Source organism: Vulpes lagopus, chromosome 2 (genome assembly GCF_018345385.1).
Source record: "Vulpes lagopus strain Blue_001 chromosome 2, ASM1834538v1, whole genome shotgun sequence".
NCBI classification, from domain to species: Eukaryota; Metazoa; Chordata; class Mammalia; order Carnivora; family Canidae; genus Vulpes; species Vulpes lagopus.
This window is the reverse complement of record NC_054825.1, coordinates 156,037,224-156,055,013: the sequence shown is the minus strand read 5'-3', so window position 1 is coordinate 156,055,013 and position 17,790 is coordinate 156,037,224. Positions and strand designations below refer to the sequence as shown.

The window sequence follows — 17,790 nt, the reverse complement described above, 5'->3', positions numbered from 1 at the left end:
GAAAAGAAAAGCATGCTCACACCTTGTAACCTTGACAGGGATGGTTCCTCCAGGGTCCTTAAGGCTTCATATGTTAAAGTATCAGAATACAGAAACCACATGGTCAATACAGAGCCCTTTTTGAGTCTTTTTAAAATTCAAGGCATGGATTATCAGTGAAACTGATAGAGTAAGTAAGTACATTTGAAGATTCTCTCCTCCATGAAAGCAACAAGAAAACTGGCCAGAGGTGTCAGAATCAAATTGTTCAGAACATTAGAAAGGAACTGAAGTCTAGCAGCAATCCAGGGAGCATTTATTTAGGAAAAATAGCAGAACCTTGGTAAGTGGTTTCTTCAATGCCCTGTTTCCAAGTCCCTTACCAGCTCTGTGGTAGCCTGTAATCATGGTGCAACCAGCAAGCCTGTGAGCCACCAGAGGGAGCAGGAGCAGAATAGTTGAGATTACTTCAAAGACTCCTTCCCTTTTATGATATTAAGATATGTTCCCTCTCTCCCTACTCTGTGGAGAGGTTTAATCAAGAAAGGATGATGTACTTTGTCAAACACTTTCTCTGTATCTATTGAGAGGATAATATGGTTCTTATCCTTTCTATACTGATGTGTTATATCCTGTTGATTTGTGGATGTTGAACCACCCTTGTAGCCCTGGAATAAATTCCACTTGGTCATGGTGAATAATGCTTTTAATGTACTATAGGTTCCTATTAGCTAGTACCGTGGTAAGAATTTTTGCATCCATATTCAACAGGGATATTGGTCTGTAATTCTCGTTTTTGGTGGGATCTTTGTCTGGTTTGGGGATCAAGGTAATGTTAGCCTCATAGAGTTTGGAAGTTTTCCTTCCATTTCTATATTTGAAACAGCTTCAGAAGAATAAGTATTAGTTCTTTAAATGTTTGGTAGAATTCTCCGGGGAAGGAAACACTTGACAAAACAAAAAGACAACTGACAGAATGGAAGAAGTTATTTCCAAATGACATATCAGATAGAGGGTTAGTATCCAAAATCTATAAAGAGCTTACCAAACTCAATACCCAAAGAACAAATAATCCAATCAAGAAATGGGCAGAAGACATGAACAGACATTTCTCCAAAGAAGACCTACAAATGGCCAACAGACACATGAAAAAATGTTCCACGTCACTTGTCATGAGGGAAATACAAATCAAAACCACTGTGAGATACCACCTGACAGTAGTTGGAATGGCTAAAATTAACCAATCAGGAAACACAGGTGTTGGCAATGATGTCGAGAAAGGGGGACCTGGGTACACTGTTGATGGGAATACAAACTGGTGCAGCCACTCTGGAAAACAGTGTGGAGGGTCCTCAAAATGTTGAAAATAAAGCTACCCTAACCCAGCAATTGCACTACTGGATATTTACCCCAAAGATACAAGTGTAATGATCCAAAGGGGTACCTGTACCCCATAGTTAATAGCATCTATGTCCACAAAAGCCAAACTATGGAAAGATTCCAGATGTCCTTCGACAGATGAATGGGTAAAGAAGATGTGATACACACACACACACACACACACACACACACACACACACACAATGGAATACTGCTCAGCCATCAAAATAATGAAATCTTGCCATTTGCAACCAGTGGATGGAACTAGAGGATATTATGCTGAGCAAAATAAGTCAATCAGAAAAGACAGTTATTGTATGATCTCACTCGTGTGGAATCTAAGAAAGAAACAAAACAGAGGATCATAGGGGAAGAGAGGAGAAAATAAGACAATCAGAAGGAGACAAACCATAAGAGATTCTTAATCGTAGGAAACAAAGTGAGGGTCACTGGAGGGGAGTGTGGTGGGGGGATGGGGTAACCAGGTGATGGGCATGAAGGAGGGCACGTGATGGGATGAGCATTAGGTGTTATATAAGACTGATGAATTGCTGAACTCTGCCTCTGAAACTAATACTACATTATATGTTAAGTAATTAAATTTGAATAAAATCAAAACAAAAACTAAGACTCCTTCCCAGTGAACTATTATTTGACCTGTTTTACTTAGTTCTCTGAAAGAGCTCACTTGCCAGACTCTATTTACTGGACCTGATGTAGAGCTCATCCAGTGCAAAAGACTTTTCTTTGGGAGCATTTGTTGAAGATATTTTGAAGCAGTTTTATTTATTTTTTATTTTTTTAAAGGTTTATTTATTTATGATAGAGAGAGAGAGAGAGAGAGAGGCAGGCAGAGACACAGGAGGAGGGAGAAGCAGGCTCCATGCCGGGAGCCCGACATGGGACTTGATCCCGGGACTCCAGGATGGCGCCCTGGGCCAAAGGCAGGCGCTAAACCGTTGAAGCAGTTTTAAACTTTATGGCTGCCTGAGGTGGAGCATTAACAGTTGGGGGAATTAATAGGTTAAGTAAAAATCTTAAAAGGAAAAGCTAGAGAATGGGATCACCATAAGGACTTTGAAACTTCTGATATATTCCTGAGAATCTGGAACATCAGTGTGTGTATGTCGAGGGTCGTCTTTATGTGCAGGAGACACTTGAGATGGCTTTGACTACTTTTTTCATTACTGGTTGATTGTGAGGTTCTGTGGAAGTAGCAAGTGAAGGCAAAAGGAGCTTTGTCATTCACCTTGCTGAGTGCTGAAGATGTGCCCCACGGCATACAGAGAGTCCCTTGGCAGAGACTGAGAGACACATAGGTTCTAGGAGATAGAGTAAATCTTTGTCACATAGTAGCTGAGCAGAGACTTGAGTAGCCACACAGCAGAGTATAGACTGTAAAGATTTGTTCAGAAAAGTTACTGTACAAACAAAAAACAAAAAAACACAACAAGCCCTGGAGAGAAGGGGAATCTGATTTAAAGAATTATTACTATATTTAAAATGTTCAGTTTTCAACAAAAATTAGAAGACCTGCAAAACAAAAACCAAAACAAGAAAGTATGGCCCGGTGGAAAAAAGCAATTAATCAATAGAAACTGTCCCTGAGGAAATCCAGATATAGGACTTCATCTTTTTAATATTTTTTAAAGGGGGAGTGGGGGAGGAACAAGTGGGGGTTGGAGGTATATAGGAGGAACAAAGAGAAAGAATTTTTAAAGATTTGAGACTAGGGGTGCAGGGGTAGAGGGAAAGAGAGAAAGAGAATTCCAAGCAGATTCTCCACCAATCACAGGGCTGAATTTGGGGTACAATCTTGTGACCCTGAGGTCATGACCTAAGTTGAAATCAAGAGTTGGTTGCTTAATCCACTGAGCCACCCAGGTGCTGTTGGATTTGCCAGACCTTAAATTAGGTATTTTAAATATGTTCAAGGAGCTAAAGGAAACTATGTGAATGATAATATTTTGTAGCTTCAGGTCTTTTTCCCTGTTCCTTATGAGACTGATGACATGAAGGTTAAACCTTTCATTATTATTTCACAACTTCTTGAAGAACTCTTTTTTCCCCAAAATCTGTTTTCTCTGTTGATACTGGATGTTGTTGATATATCTTTTGATATATCTTTCGGTTCACAGAATCTGTTGATATATCTTTCGGTTCACAGAATCTGTTGATATATCTTTCGGTTCACAGAATCTTTCCCCTACCACCTCCATTCTGCTATTGAACTCATTTGGTGAGATTTGTATTTAAATTATTGTATTTTGGGGATGCCTAGGTGGCTCGGTTGGTTAAGCGTCTGCCTTGGGCTCAGGTCATGATATCTAGGTTCTGGGATGGAGTCCTGTGTCAGGCTCCCTGCTCATCAGGGGGTTTGCTTTTCCCTCTCACTCTGTCCCCCACTCATGCTCTCTCTCAAATAAATAAAAACGAAATAAAAATAAAAAGTTATTGTATTTTTCAGTTCTAAATTATTCATTTGACTCATTTTTAAAATTTATTTCTGTAAAAATGTTATTTTTATATTTTTTCAACAATATTCATGATAGCTTGTTGTAGCATTTTTATGATTTTTACAGTGGATTTTAAGAGTATTCATTCTGGGAACCAGACACCTATCAGATACAGGTTTTCCAAATGCCACCATGTAATTTGTCTTTTTACTACTTTGATAAATATCTTTTGCACAAAAGTTTTAAGTTTTATAAAGTCTACATTATTTTTTATTTTGATGTTCATCATTTCACTGTTATATTTAAGAAACCATAGCCAAATTCAAGGTTAAATATTTGCTTCTCTGCATTCTTTTTATTTTTAAAAAAGATTTTATTTATTTATTCATGAGAGAGAGAGAGAGAGAGAGAGAGAGAGAGATACAGGCAGAGGGAGAAGCAGGCTCCATGCAGGAGCCCAATGTGGGACTCAATCCCGGGACTCCAGGATCATACCCTGGGCCGAAGGCAGGTGCTAAACCGCTGAGCCACCCAGGGATCCCTCTTTTTAGAGTTTTATACTTTAGTTCTGTATTTAGTCCTTTGATCCATTTTGAGTTAATTTTTGCATATGGTGTAAAAGTAAAGGTTCCACTTTAATTCTTTTGCAGTTAAATATCCTCTCATCCCTGCGCGTTTTTGAAGGGAATATTCTTACCCCATTGAATGGTTTTGGCACCCTTGTCAAACAAATTGAACATAGATCATTATTTTATTTCTGGACTTAATTTTATTCCAGTTATATATATGTTTATGTTTTTACTGATTCCATACTTTTTTTTTTTAAGATTGTATTTATTTATTCATAGAGACAGGGAGAGAGAGAGAGAGAGGGAGTCAGAGACAACAGGCCCAGGGAGAAGCAGGCACCAGGCGGGGAGCCTGACAAGGGACTTGATCCCGGGTCTCCAGGATCACTCCCTGGGCTGCAGGTGGCGCTAAACCGCTGCGCCATCGGGGCTGCCCTCCATACTGTCTTGACAACTGTTGATTTGTAGTATGTTTTGAAGTAGGGAAGTAGGAGTCCTCCTTCCCTATTTTCTCCTCCTTTTTTGAGATTGTTTTTGGAATTCCTATGAATTTTAAGGTTGGATTTCTATTTGTGCAAAAAAAGGCCATGGGGATTTTGATAGGGATTGCATTGAATCTGTAGACAACTTTGAAATATATTTACATCTAATAGTGTTAAGTCTCCTGACGATGAACACAGATTTTTTTTTTTTTACAAAAATATTGATTGATTGAGAGAGAGAGAGAGAGAGAGAGAGTGTGTGTGTGTGTGTGTGTGTGTGTGTGAGACCACAAGCAGGGGAGGGGCAATCTCCAGCAGACTCTAGGCTTACTTAAATATCTTTCAGTAATGTTTTGAAGTTTGCAGTATACAAGTTTTGACGACCTTGTATGGATTTATTCCTATGTATTTCATTCTTTTGGATGGCATTATAAATTGAGGGTTTTTTTTTTTTGAGTTGTTTTATTTTCATATCGTTCATCACTTGTATAGAAATGTAAGCAATGGGCAGCCCAGGTGGCTCAGTGGTTTAGTGCCACTTTCAGCCCAGGGCCTGATCCTGGAGACTCCAGATCGAGTCCCGCATCAGGCTTCCTCATGGAGCCTGCTTCTCCCTCTGCCTGTGTCTCTGCCTCTCTCTCTCTGTCTGTCTCATGAATAAATAAAATCTTTAAAATACATATAAGTGATTACATTTGTCTGTATTTAAGGGTGTCAATTCATAATTTTCTTCCTTTGTGATGTCTTTGTCTGGCTTTTGTATCGGAACAGTGCTGGCCTCATATTCTTTTTCTCTTTTTACTTTTCTCTCAGAGTCTGAGAATGATTAATGTTATTTCTTCCATAAGTGTTTAGGAGAGTTCACCAGGGAAACCATCTGGTCCTGGACATTTCTTTGTTGGGAAACTTCAGTGATTGATTTTGTCTCTTTACTTGTTACAAGTGTATTCAGATTTTCTATTTCTTCTTGAGTCAGTTTTGGTAGTTTGTATATTGTTAAGAGTTTGCAGATTTCATTCAGGTTATCTAATTTAGTTGCCATACATTGTTTATAGCATTCTCCTGTAATCCTTTTTATTTCTGTAAGATCATTAATAATATTGCCCACATTCATTTCTGATTTTGGTAATTTGAATTGTCTTTTTTTCTTAGTCCACTTAACTAAAAAGGTGGTCAGTTTTTAAAATTTTTTTTCCAAAAGAACAAATTTTGGTTTTGTTTATTTTTCTGTTCTCTATTGCATTATATCTGTTTTAGTCTTTACTATTTCTTTCCTTCTACCAGGAGTGTTCAGTTTGCTTTTCTGTTTTTCTAGAGTATAAAGTAAGGCTATTGATAGGACTTTCCTTCTTTTTTTTTAATATTGGTGTTTATAGTTATAAATTTTTCTCTTTCCACTGCTTTTGCTCTATATAAGTTTTCTATCTTGTGTTTTCATTTGTGTCAGATTATTTTTTAATTTTCTTTGTTATTCTTTGACCACTTGGTTGTTGAAGAGTATGTCTAATTCCACATATTGGGTGAATTTTTCATTTTTCCTTATCAACTCCCTAATTTTATGCCATTGTGGTTGGAAAAGATATTTTGTATGATTTTATCTTCTAAAAGTATATCTAGACTTGTTTTGTGATCAAACAAAACATATGGTCTGTCCTGAGAATGTTTCATGTGCACTTGAGAACAATATGTATTATGCTGTTGTTGGGTGGCATGGTTCTTATGTCTGTTGAATCTAATGGTTTATACTGTTGCTCAGATCCTATATTTTCTTACTGATCTTCTGTCTAGTTGTATCTGTTGATAAAAGTAGGGCATTGAAATGTCCAGTTGTCATGGAACTGCTTATTTCTCCCTTTAATTCTATCGGGTGATCCTTTATATATTTCGGGATCCTTTGTTAGAGCATATATATTTATAAGATATGTTTGTATCCTCTTGATGAATTGACCCCTGTATCAGTATATAATGTAATTCTTTGCCTCTTGTAACAATTTTTTTAAAAGATTTTATTTATTTATTCATGAGAGAGAGAGAGAGAGAGAGAGAGAGACAGAGACATAGGCAGAGGGAGAAGCAGGCTCCATGCAGTGAGCCTGACGTGGGATTTGATCCTGGGTCTCCAGGATCATGCCCTGGGCTGAAGGCAGGCACTTAACCGCTGAGCCACCCAGGAATCCCATCTTGTAACAATTTTTGACTTAAATTCTGTTTTGTCAGATTATAGTATAGTCACCCCAGCTCTCTTTGGGTTATTATTTGCATGGAGTATCTTTTTTAAGCCTTTTACTTTTTTAATCTCTAGTGTATGTATATGTCTCCAAAATGAGTTTCTTATGGACAGCATACAGATGGATCATATTTTTATTTTTTTATTTTGTTCTTTCGATCATATTTTTAAAAATTCATTCTGCCAATTGGATTTTTAGTTCGAGAGTTTAATCCACTTATGTTTAAAAATAATTAATGATGAGGAAGTATGTGCTTCTGACATTTTGCTGTTTGTTGTCTATGTGCCATGACATTTTTATTCCTCTATTATTAACTTCTTCTATGTTGAATTGATTTTCATAGTCCCCCCCCGCCCCGTTTTTAAGATTTTATTTATTTATTCATGAGAGGCAGAGACACAGGCAGAGGGAGAAGCAAGCTCTCTGCGTGGAGCCTGATATGGGACTTGATCCCAGGACCCCGGGATCATGCCCTGAGCAGAAGGCAGACGCTCAACCACGGAGCCACCCTGGGGTCCCCAGAGTGCCCCATTTTGATTCCTTTTTCCTTTCTTATTTGTGTAGTTTTTAATTACTGTCTGGTTCCCTTAAGAATTACAATTAACATCTTAGACTTGTAACAGCCTAGTGTGAATGAATATCAACTTATTTTCAGAGGTATGCAGAAACTCTGTTTCCTTCTCTTGTATATCGTTAGGATGATAGATTACACTTTTATACATAGCATTCTCATTAACATAAGTTTCACATTATTGCTCTATGCATTTTTTTTATTTTTATTTTTTTAAGATTTTATTTATTCATGAGAGAGAGAGAGAGAGAGAGGGAGAGAGAGAGAGAGAGGCAGAGACACAGGCAGAGGGAGAAGCAGGCTCCATACAGGGAGCCTGACCTAGGACTTGATCCCAGGTCTCCAGGATCACTCCCTGGGCTGAAGGTGGCGCTAAACTGCTGAGCCCCCCAGGCTGCCCGTAACTCAAAGTCTTACGGAGAAATAAAGAACACTGGTTAAACAGGTAAATTACAAATATAATATTAATGTACTTTTGATTTATAACCCCACTTTTTTCCTATATGATTTAAAAACAAATCAATAGGGGCAGCCCGGGTAGCTCAGCAGTTTAACGCTGCCTTCAGCCCAGGGCCTGATCCTGGAGCCCTGGGATTGAGTCCCATGTTGGGCTCCCTGCATGGAGCCTGCTTCTCCCTCTGCCTGTGTTCTCTGCCTCTCTGTCTCTGTGTCTCTCATGAATAAATACAATCTTTAAAAAAAAAAAAAAAAGACTTTGAGTTACTATGCAGTATTCTCTCATTGTAGCCTGAAGGATTTCTTTAGCATTTCTTGTAGGTCAGGTATATTAATCATGAAGTCCCTCAGCTTTTTGATACCGGGGAATGTCTTGATTTATCCTTCATTCCTAAATGGTAGTTTTGCCAGACATAGAAATTTTGGTTAACTCTTTTTCTTTTAGCACTTTGTCATCCCGATGTCTCTGTCCTTCATGGTTGTTGATGATAAATCAGCAATTAATTTTACTCATGATTCCTTATCTGATGAGCTACGTCTTGTCATTCTGAGGATTCTCTGCTGAAATATGTCCAACCCTTTAGTGAATTTTTCATATCATTTTTGGCAATTTTTGGCTCTAAGATTTTTGTTTCCTTTTTCTAATGTCTCTTAATTAATATTCCTTGTCATACATATTATTCTGTTGGTTTCCTTGAGTTCTGTGAACATATTGAGGACATGTTGACTTAAAGTCTGTGTAGTGGGATGCTTGGGTGGCTCAGCAGTTTAGTGCCTGCCTTCGGCCCAGGGAGTGATCCTGGAGTCTCTGGGTCGAGTCCCACATCTGGCTCCCTGCATGGAGCCTGCTTCTCCCTCTGCCTCTCTCTCTGTGTGTCTCTCGTGAATAAATAAAATCTTTAATAATAATAATAATAATAAAGTCTGTGTAGTAGTTCCATTTGTTCGTGTTTCCTCAAGGACAGTTTCTTTTAACTTTTTTTCTTCTTGTAGCTGTGTCATTTTATTGCAAGCTTAAATTTTTTGTGGTTGTTGAATGTGGACATTTTGAATATTCACACACACACACATGAAAAAACCAAAAGCAAAAATATTTTCTCTCTGGTCTCTGCATTCTGGCTGTGTGTTGGGACATTGCTTTTGCACTTAGTGAGGCCTTTCCACACTCTGTCTTTGCCTTGATTCCCTGTTTGTCTTGAGCTTAAAGACCAGCCAGACATGAAAGTGTGTGGTTGTCTCAGGTCTTTCCTGAGTATACTTCCTGCCCTGTATATTCGTGTGGTTTTCTAGTTCCTCTTTATTCTTTATTTTCTAAAGATTCTCACTCTACACCATTTCCTCCCTTGGCTTTCAGCGTGTCTGTTGTTTCTCTTATTGTTATTTTGTGCCAGTTGGCACTGGCTTCTTCATTTGACTCTCAGTATCTTTGAGAAATGTCCTCTGCAAGGTTATGTGTTGAGGAAAGTTGTGAGTTATGTGGAGAATTGTCAGGCCCCTTCCATTAGTCTTCAGGGACCCTACAGACCAATCCAAACAAACAGAACTCAATTGGGAACACAAAAGAAACACAGTTCTTTGGGAGCAAGGTCCAGTGTGCTGTGGCCAAGATGAGGTTCCACAGAGAAAGCAGGATGCTCGGGTTGTAGATATGGTTAGCATAAGCTAGAACACTACAGCCTTTCCTTCTGGTTACGTGTGTGTGCTGCGTTGCTATAAACATTTTACTGTCTTCCCAATTTCCCATAATTGTGATTCTGACCGGTATGTGGGGATTTTTGGTGTTACTGGGGAAGGACTGTCCTCACAGTCTCTACTTTGCCATTTTTGCAGTTGTCCTTGTCAACACAGTTTTATTCAGACCCACATCCTGGCTCACTCTTATGGTCGATAGTTTAAGGGCTGTTATAGTTTATGGGCTATTGTGGTTTGTCCCTCTCATATACGGCCGTGAGGCCTCTCTGAATTCTGGGCAGTATTCTGCTGTGTATTTCAGTTCTTGGTATTTTTGCTTCATTGTTTCTGGTCAGTTTTGTGTGAGGGCCACTCAGTACTGATCTCAGGACTTCATACACAGATGTAAAGGATCCCTTTCTATGTTCCTTCTCCCTGATTTTCCCCACTCTGTGCTTGGGATCACTTAGTAGAGGGTGGGAAAAGTTAACAAAGCATCTTGCTGTGTTTGCAGGAGCCATTCTGGTGGAGGGTGGGGACGGCATCTCCTCTTGTCTTGGTTTTGCTTGGTGTCAGGTCGGGCAAGTAGACACATCCTCTTTCCACAGTCTCCCAGCTGCAGCATTCCATCAGGAGGTGACAATTCTGCTTCTTTGCTGGCTTTTGCTTCTTGTCAGCAGTGCCAGTTGGCTGGTTGGGAGGAAGGGGAACCCCTTGGGTGTTAGGGTTCTGTTCTGCATGCCCACACTCCCACCACCACTTCAAAAATTTTATTCCCTAATTTTTGAAAACTTTTGCCATTAAGTAATAAATCATGGAGGAAACTTAAAACATTATGTTCAGTGGATTAAATTGCTTGATTTTGAATGTTGGATTTTTTTTAAAACTAAGGTTTAGTTGGCATATAACACTGTCTTCATTTTATGTGTAGAGCATAATGGTTCAACATATAATATATTGTAAAATCACTACAGTAAGTCTGATTAACATCCAACACCACAATTTGTTTCTCTGAAGTTCTCTGAATTGTTTATACTTTGAGCAACTTTTAAATAAGTATATAATATGGTAATATTAACTATAGTCACCATGCTGAATGTTACATCCCCATGACTCATTTATTTTTCTAAATGCATGTTTGTACCTTTTGATCACCTTCGCTCATTTTGTCCGCTCCCCACTCCTCCCTCTGGCAACCACCAATCTTAGTCTCTGTATCTGTTTGTTTCTTTAAGATCTCACATGTAATTGATATTATGTGATATTTGTCTTTGTGTGATTTTATTTCACTTTAACAGAATGCCTTCAGGGTCCCATTATGTTGTTGCAAATGACAGGATTGCCTTCTTACTTACGGCTGAATAATTTTCCATTGTGTTTATTATATACCAGAATTTCTTTATCTGTCCATTCATTGATAGGCAGTTATGTTGTTTCCATGTCTTGGCTATTGTATGTAATGTTGCCAGTGGACTTGGAGGTGCAGATACCTTTTTGAGTTAGTGTATTCATTTATCTTAGATACCCAGAAGTGGAATTGCTGGACCATGTGGTACTTCTTATTTTAATTTTTTGAGGAACCTCCATACTTTTTTCCACAGTACAGCAATGTATATTCCTATAAATTGCCCCAGTTTGTGTTATTCCACCAACAGTGCATGAGGATTCTTTTTTCCACATCCTCGCCAACACCTGTTGTTTCTTGTCTTTTTGATACTGTTCTGATAGGTACACGGTGATCTCTCGTGGTTTTGATTTCCATTTTTCCAAATGTGATGTTGAGCCTTTATTCATTTGTCTGCTGGCCATTTGTGTATCTTCTCTGGAAAAATGTCTATTCAGATCCTCTGCGTATTTTGTAATCTGATTGTAGTTTTTTGCTATTGAGTTTTATGAGTTCCTTTTATTCTTTTTTTTGTGTGTGTGGGGGAGGTGCAAAAAGATGGTTTTATTAAAGCACAGTGATAGGACCCTTGGGCAGAAAGAACTGTACTGGGATTGTGAGGAGCTATTCAAAATTTGAGTTCTTTGTATATTTTGGTTATCTATTCTTTATCAGATACATGTTTTGCCAATATGTTTTCCCTTCAATAGGTTGCCTTTTCATTGTATGGTTGGTTTCCTTTGCTGTGCAGAAGTTTTTTAGTTTGATATGATCCTTGTTTTGGTTTTGGTTTTGTTGCCTTAGCTTTTGGTGTTAAACCCAAAAATGCATCACCAACAGCACTGTACCTCCTTTACTCGTTTTATACGACCCCTGTTGGCTAGAGGGAATAATCTTTCCTTGAGACCTCTTTCCTCTCCTCTCCTCTCCTCTCCTCTCCTCTCCTCTCCTCTCCTCTCCTCGCCCTCGCCCTCGCCCTCGCCCTCGCCCTCGCCCTCTCCCTCTCCCTCTCCCTCTCCCTCTCCCTCTCCCTCTCCCTCCAACCTTTGGCAGTTCTGAGTCACAGTCTGCTGTGGCATCCAGATTGGGATATACAGGAGGCAAAAGTAAACCCCAAGGAACTTATCACCCAATCCTCCCTTAATTCCTGAAGTTTCTTACCCATTCCTGTCCTCCTTTGTCCACATTTCAGAGTCTTCCAATATTTGCTTTGTGTGTTAATGGCCATGTTTCTAACTTCCTTTTTTTTTTTTTTTTAATTTTTATTTTATTTATTTATGATAGGCACACAGTGAGAGAGAGAGAGAGGCAGAGACACAGGCAGAGGGAGAAGCAGGCTCCATGCACCGGGAGCCTGACGTGGGATTCGATCCCGAGTCTCCAGGATCGTGCCCTGGGCCAAAGGCAGGCGCCAAACCGCTGCGCCACCCAGGGATCCCCATGTTTCTAACTTCTAATTGGAATGTTCAGGTGGAGTGTGCTACTCCATCATGACTAGTATGGGAACTCAACTCCCACAATCATTTATTGAATGAATGGATAAGTGAATAAGCTCATTTTGCCTACAAATTGCTTATTTTGTGGGTGTCAATAAAACAATAGGTAGAGTATTAAGAGCATCGAGATAAATTCCATGGGAGCTCACAGAAAATAGGAATGAAATTATTTCTAGCTATTTTGAAATAGGACATGGTGTGGGGGTGAGGTCATTGTTCAGACAATAATCTCTGACACCAACTGGAATGTCCTGTAATTCAATTCAGTCTTGACACCAACTACTCAGATTTAGTGCAGACCTGCAGGTTAATGACAAAGTCCTGAACAAGACTGCCCATTTCAGATGCCATACACAAGCATCAGGGACCATCTGTACTTCCCACAACCCACTCAGATTTGCTAGTTTGTCAGAGGGACTGAGAAAACTCACTGAGAGTATTATAGTAAAGATTATCATTTTATTGTAAAAGCTATACCCAGGAATAGGCAGATGGAAGCAGTCTGTAAGTCAAGATATGGGGCAGGTTGAGTGGGTTGGAGAAGGAAAAACCTAGAGGTTCTAGGCCCTCTCCCTGTGGAATCTGAGCATATCAGCCTCCTGGCACATCAGCATGTTCACCAACCAGAAAGCTCCACTGAGCTTTATTGTGCAGAATTTTTGTTCAGTTTTCATTACAGTGGCATAGTTGATGGGATGATTGGCCCGGTGATGAAACTACTCCAGCCCCCTGTCCTTTCTGGAGGTCTGGTTGGCCCAAATTTCAAACCTGCTAAGCATGTGGTTAGTCTTTGTGGTGGCCAGCCCCCATCCTGAGGCTATCTAGGGGCCACCAGGTGTCACCTTATTAACATAAGAGATACATACTTGTCACTAAGGAATTCCAAGTGTTTTGGAAGCTCTATGCCCGAAACAAGGGATATAGACCAGAGATAGTCTTTATTTATTTATTTTAAGCTTTTATTTATTTATTCATCAGAGACACGGAGAGACAGAGACACAGGCAGAGGGAGAAGCAGGCCTCCCGAAAGGAGCCCAACATGGGACTTGATCCCAGATCCCAGGATCATGCCCCAACCCAAAGGCAGATGCTCAACCACTGAGCCACCCAGGCGTCCCTAGTCTTTAATTATATACCATGGTCATCAAATAGAATTCAAGGACAATGTGGTATTTGAGTGATATCTTAAAAGATGAATAGGATTTAAACATTTTAAGATGGGGCAAATGGCATTTCAGACTGAGAAATTAGAATTAGCAACCACACAGGGGCACATACTCAAGATTTCAAAATACAGAAATATATCAAGTACTTTTTTTAGCTTTAGGGTATATAAAAACAAGATTAAAAATGCCAGGATGAAGCATTCATTTAAGATATTTATGAATCCTAGAATCTTCTATTCCTACAGAGCAGAAGAAAGAAGAGATCTATTGATGTTTTTCCGAAGCCTACGCTTTTTTGTGGAGTGGTGTGACTATCGTAAGCGCACATTTCAACACTTGAAGGTGAGTTTGAAGTTTTTACATTTAAATATATTTGAAAAGTGAAGCTAATTTAAATTTAAACATATCCAAAAAGTGAAGCTGGTATTAATTTGGGGATTTAACATAACATTCTTTCCTTAAAGTTTTCAAACAATAGAAAATATTTTCATTGGGTTCTGGAATTTGCAGTTATTTGAAATAAATGAGGTCTTAGGAATGCCTTTGTACAAACCAGTGAGTCATTTGTATTATGGGATATCTGGAAAGAAGCAGTTATATTCTTATTTTATACACATTTTGAAAAATTAATCTGTCAAGGACATTTGAAGTAAAATACAAATGCTGAAAAGAATGTAATCATAGTGGTCTTATCACCTAGCACTATAATCTTTACTTCCGGAGTCATACTCTGTGTATTTTGAGTTTCTAATTATTGTATATTTCAGGTTTAAGTATTGAAACCTGATTCTGGTATAGTAATGCCTCTTAAGTCTAATACGGATACATTCAAGGACTTCCTTTTATTCTGTTTTCTGGCATAACTAGAATTATGTTTGGCTGCATTACAATTCATCACGTTCTACTTAGTTGGAAGGCAGCAATATTGACAGCAGTGGTCCACACAAAATCCACTTCTGAAAGAGAATAGTATCTCAAAAGGCTAACTAATAATGCTCATGACTATTGTTTTTATCACTGGTACTATTTATTTGGATTCTTTTTTATTATCATTATTACTATTACCACTACTACTGTTATTATTTGCATTCTGTTTGGTTGAGCTAGTAAAACCTGTCAGGCATAGAATTTTTCTTAGGATGAAATATGCCTATACCTGTACTGTGGCCCCTGGAGGAATTCTCTTACTGTTGTTTACTGGCATGTGGTCTTGCATGAGAACAGTGAAATAACTGCTTCACAACAACTGGTAAAATACAGTCATGATTGGGAGTATGCTGGCGGTGGTGGTAATGCACCACCTAACTAGCTGGTTTACTTCTACATTTGAATAGGCTATGGGAATTGTGAGTGCTAGTCCCATTTATAAAGTTAATTTGCCTCTACGTGCTTTCAAGGCAGGTGTAAAAGTGTAAAGGATTTAGTACTTCTGTGAGCTGGTCTTTGTTGGTGATATGTCACTAGAATGGAAAGAAACAGTCACTCTGTTATGCAGCCATCACCGATATTTATCTCCAGAACGTCTTAGGCCTCAAACTGCAACTGTTCCCATTAAATACTAACTTGGCATTCCCTCCTCTCCCAGCTCCTGGAAATCACCATTCCATTTTCTGTTTCTGTGAATTTCTAGGTATCTCATTTAAGCAGAATCATAAAATCTAATATGTTTTGTTTGGTTTATTTTTCTCAGTATAATATTCTCAAGGTTTATCCATTTTGTAGCACAGTGAAGAATTTCCTTACTTTCTAAGGCTGAATAATATTCCTTCCACTGTATGGATATCCCTCATTTTGTTTATTCATTCATCTTTTGATGGACATTTGCTTTATTTCTATCTTTGGACTATTGTGAATAATGCGTCTGTGAACATTGGTGTACGGATACCTGTTCAAGTCCCGCTTTCAGTTCTAGCACATAAATACCTGTAAATGGAATTGTTGGGTCATATATGGTAATTCTGTCCAATTTTCTGAAGCACCTCATATTCTCTTCCACAGTGGTTATATTATTTTACATTCCCAACAACAATGCATAAAGCTTCCAGTTTCTCCACATACTTGCCAATGTTTTGGGTCTTTGTTTTGATTTTTGGGGCTCATAGCCAACCTAATGGATGTAAAGTAGTATTTTCATTGTGATTTTGATTTGCATTTACCTAATGATTAGTGATGGTTGAGCATCTTTTCATGTGCATAGATCTTATTTGTGCCATTGATAGATCTTTGGAGAGATGCCTATTTAAATTCTTGGCCAATTTTTTGGGACATCTGAGTGACTCAGTGGTTGAGCATCTGCCTTTGGTTAGACCAGGTCATGATCCTGGAGTCATGGGATGGAGTCTTATATGAGGGCTCTCCGCAGGGAACCTGCTTTTCCCTCTGCCTATGTCTCTGTCTCTTTCTGTGTCTGTCATGAATAAATAAATCTTAAAAAAAAAAATTAAGCCATATTTAAAAAAAATAAATTCTTTGCCCATTTTTAAATTGGGTTGTTTTTTTTCTTGTTGAGTTATAGGAGATTAAAAAATATATTCTAGATATTAATCTTTTATCAAATATATAATTGACACATATTTTTCCCCATTCTTTGGATTGTCTTTTCATTTGATAGTATCCTTGGATGTGCAAAAATTTTTAATTTTGATGACATCTAGTTTATTGATTTTTGTTGTTATCTGTGATTTTGATGTCATATCCAAGAAATCATTGTCAAATTCAATGTCATAAAGACATTGAATAGCTTAAGCTTGTAAATTTAAGTTTAGGTGTTTGATCCAATTTGAGTTAAACTTTTTTTTTTTAATATTTATTTATTGACACACAGAGAGAGGCAGAGACACAGGCAGAGGGAGAGGGAGAAGCAGGCTCCATGCAGGGAGCCCAATGGGGGACTTGATCCCGGCTCTCCAGGATCACACCCCAGGCTGCAGGCGGCGCCAAACTGCTGTGCCACCAGGCCTGCCCTGAGTTAAACTTTTGAGTTAAAGCTAGGGGTCCACCTGCATTCTTTTGCATGCGGATATCTGATTTTCCTAGGTTGACAGCTTTGTTGAAAGTCATTTGACTGTAAATGCAAAGTTTTGTTTCTCGGATCCCTGGTCTCTTCTATTGTCTTATATGTTCCTGTCCAGGCCAGTACCACACTTTTGATTAATGTAGCTTTGTAATTCACTTTTGAAATGAGAAAGTGTGAGTTCTCCAATCTTATTCTTTTCTAATTTCTTTTGCCTATTTGGAATCCCTTGAGATTCCTTATGAATTTTAGCGTGGGTTTTTCTGTTTCTTCAAAATATGTAGTTGGGGCTTTGATAGGGACTATGCTGAGTCTGGATTGCAGTGAGTGATGCGGACATAGTAACTGTTCTGTCTTCCAGCCCATAGACACAGGGTGTCCCCCCTGTTGGCGCACGGCTTCTTTAGTTTCAGGAACTTTTGTAAGGGTAAATTATTTTTAGACCCTAATTTTTTTAAAGATTTTATTTATTCATGAGAGACACACAGAGAGAGGCAAAGACATAGGCAGAGGGAGAAGCAGGCTCCCTGTGGGAACCCAGTGCAAGACTTGATCCCAGGACTCTGGGATCACGCCCTGAGCTGAAGGCAGACGCACAACCGCTGAGCCACCCAGTGTTCCTAAACCTTAATTTCTTTAATTATCAGTGTCAAGAATGAATACTATTTCTTTAAGATAATGGGATCAACAAAATTTTACTTTCCCTGATTCCTTTATTTGTGACCAAATGGCATATATGAGGTTGTCAGGTACTTCTATTCATATCTTCTTATCTGGAAGTCTGAAATAGTCTTTTAAGATAATTCTGTAATTCAGACCTCCTACCAGTGTTCTTTCCTAATTATTTTATGTAAATCACATTCTTTTGAATTCTCTAAAATTCGAGTTACTTTGGTTTTTTCCCCCCTCTCTAATTTCAGTTAGGTAAAGAGTGAGAGA

General features: G+C 38.6%; 1 protein-coding gene across 2 annotated transcripts in view; it reads left to right on the top strand.

Moving 5' to 3' along the window:
• Positions 1-17,790, top strand: part of LOC121485690 (centromere protein P) — a 222,021-nt gene that overhangs the window by 43,671 nt on the left and 160,560 nt on the right. For both annotated transcript variants that reach the window (XM_041746387.1, XM_041746388.1), the window contains exon 5: positions 14,084-14,180. In XM_041746387.1, the coding sequence (XP_041602321.1) occupies positions 14,084-14,180 (97 nt within the window). The remainder of the gene's footprint in view (positions 1-14,083; positions 14,181-17,790) is intronic.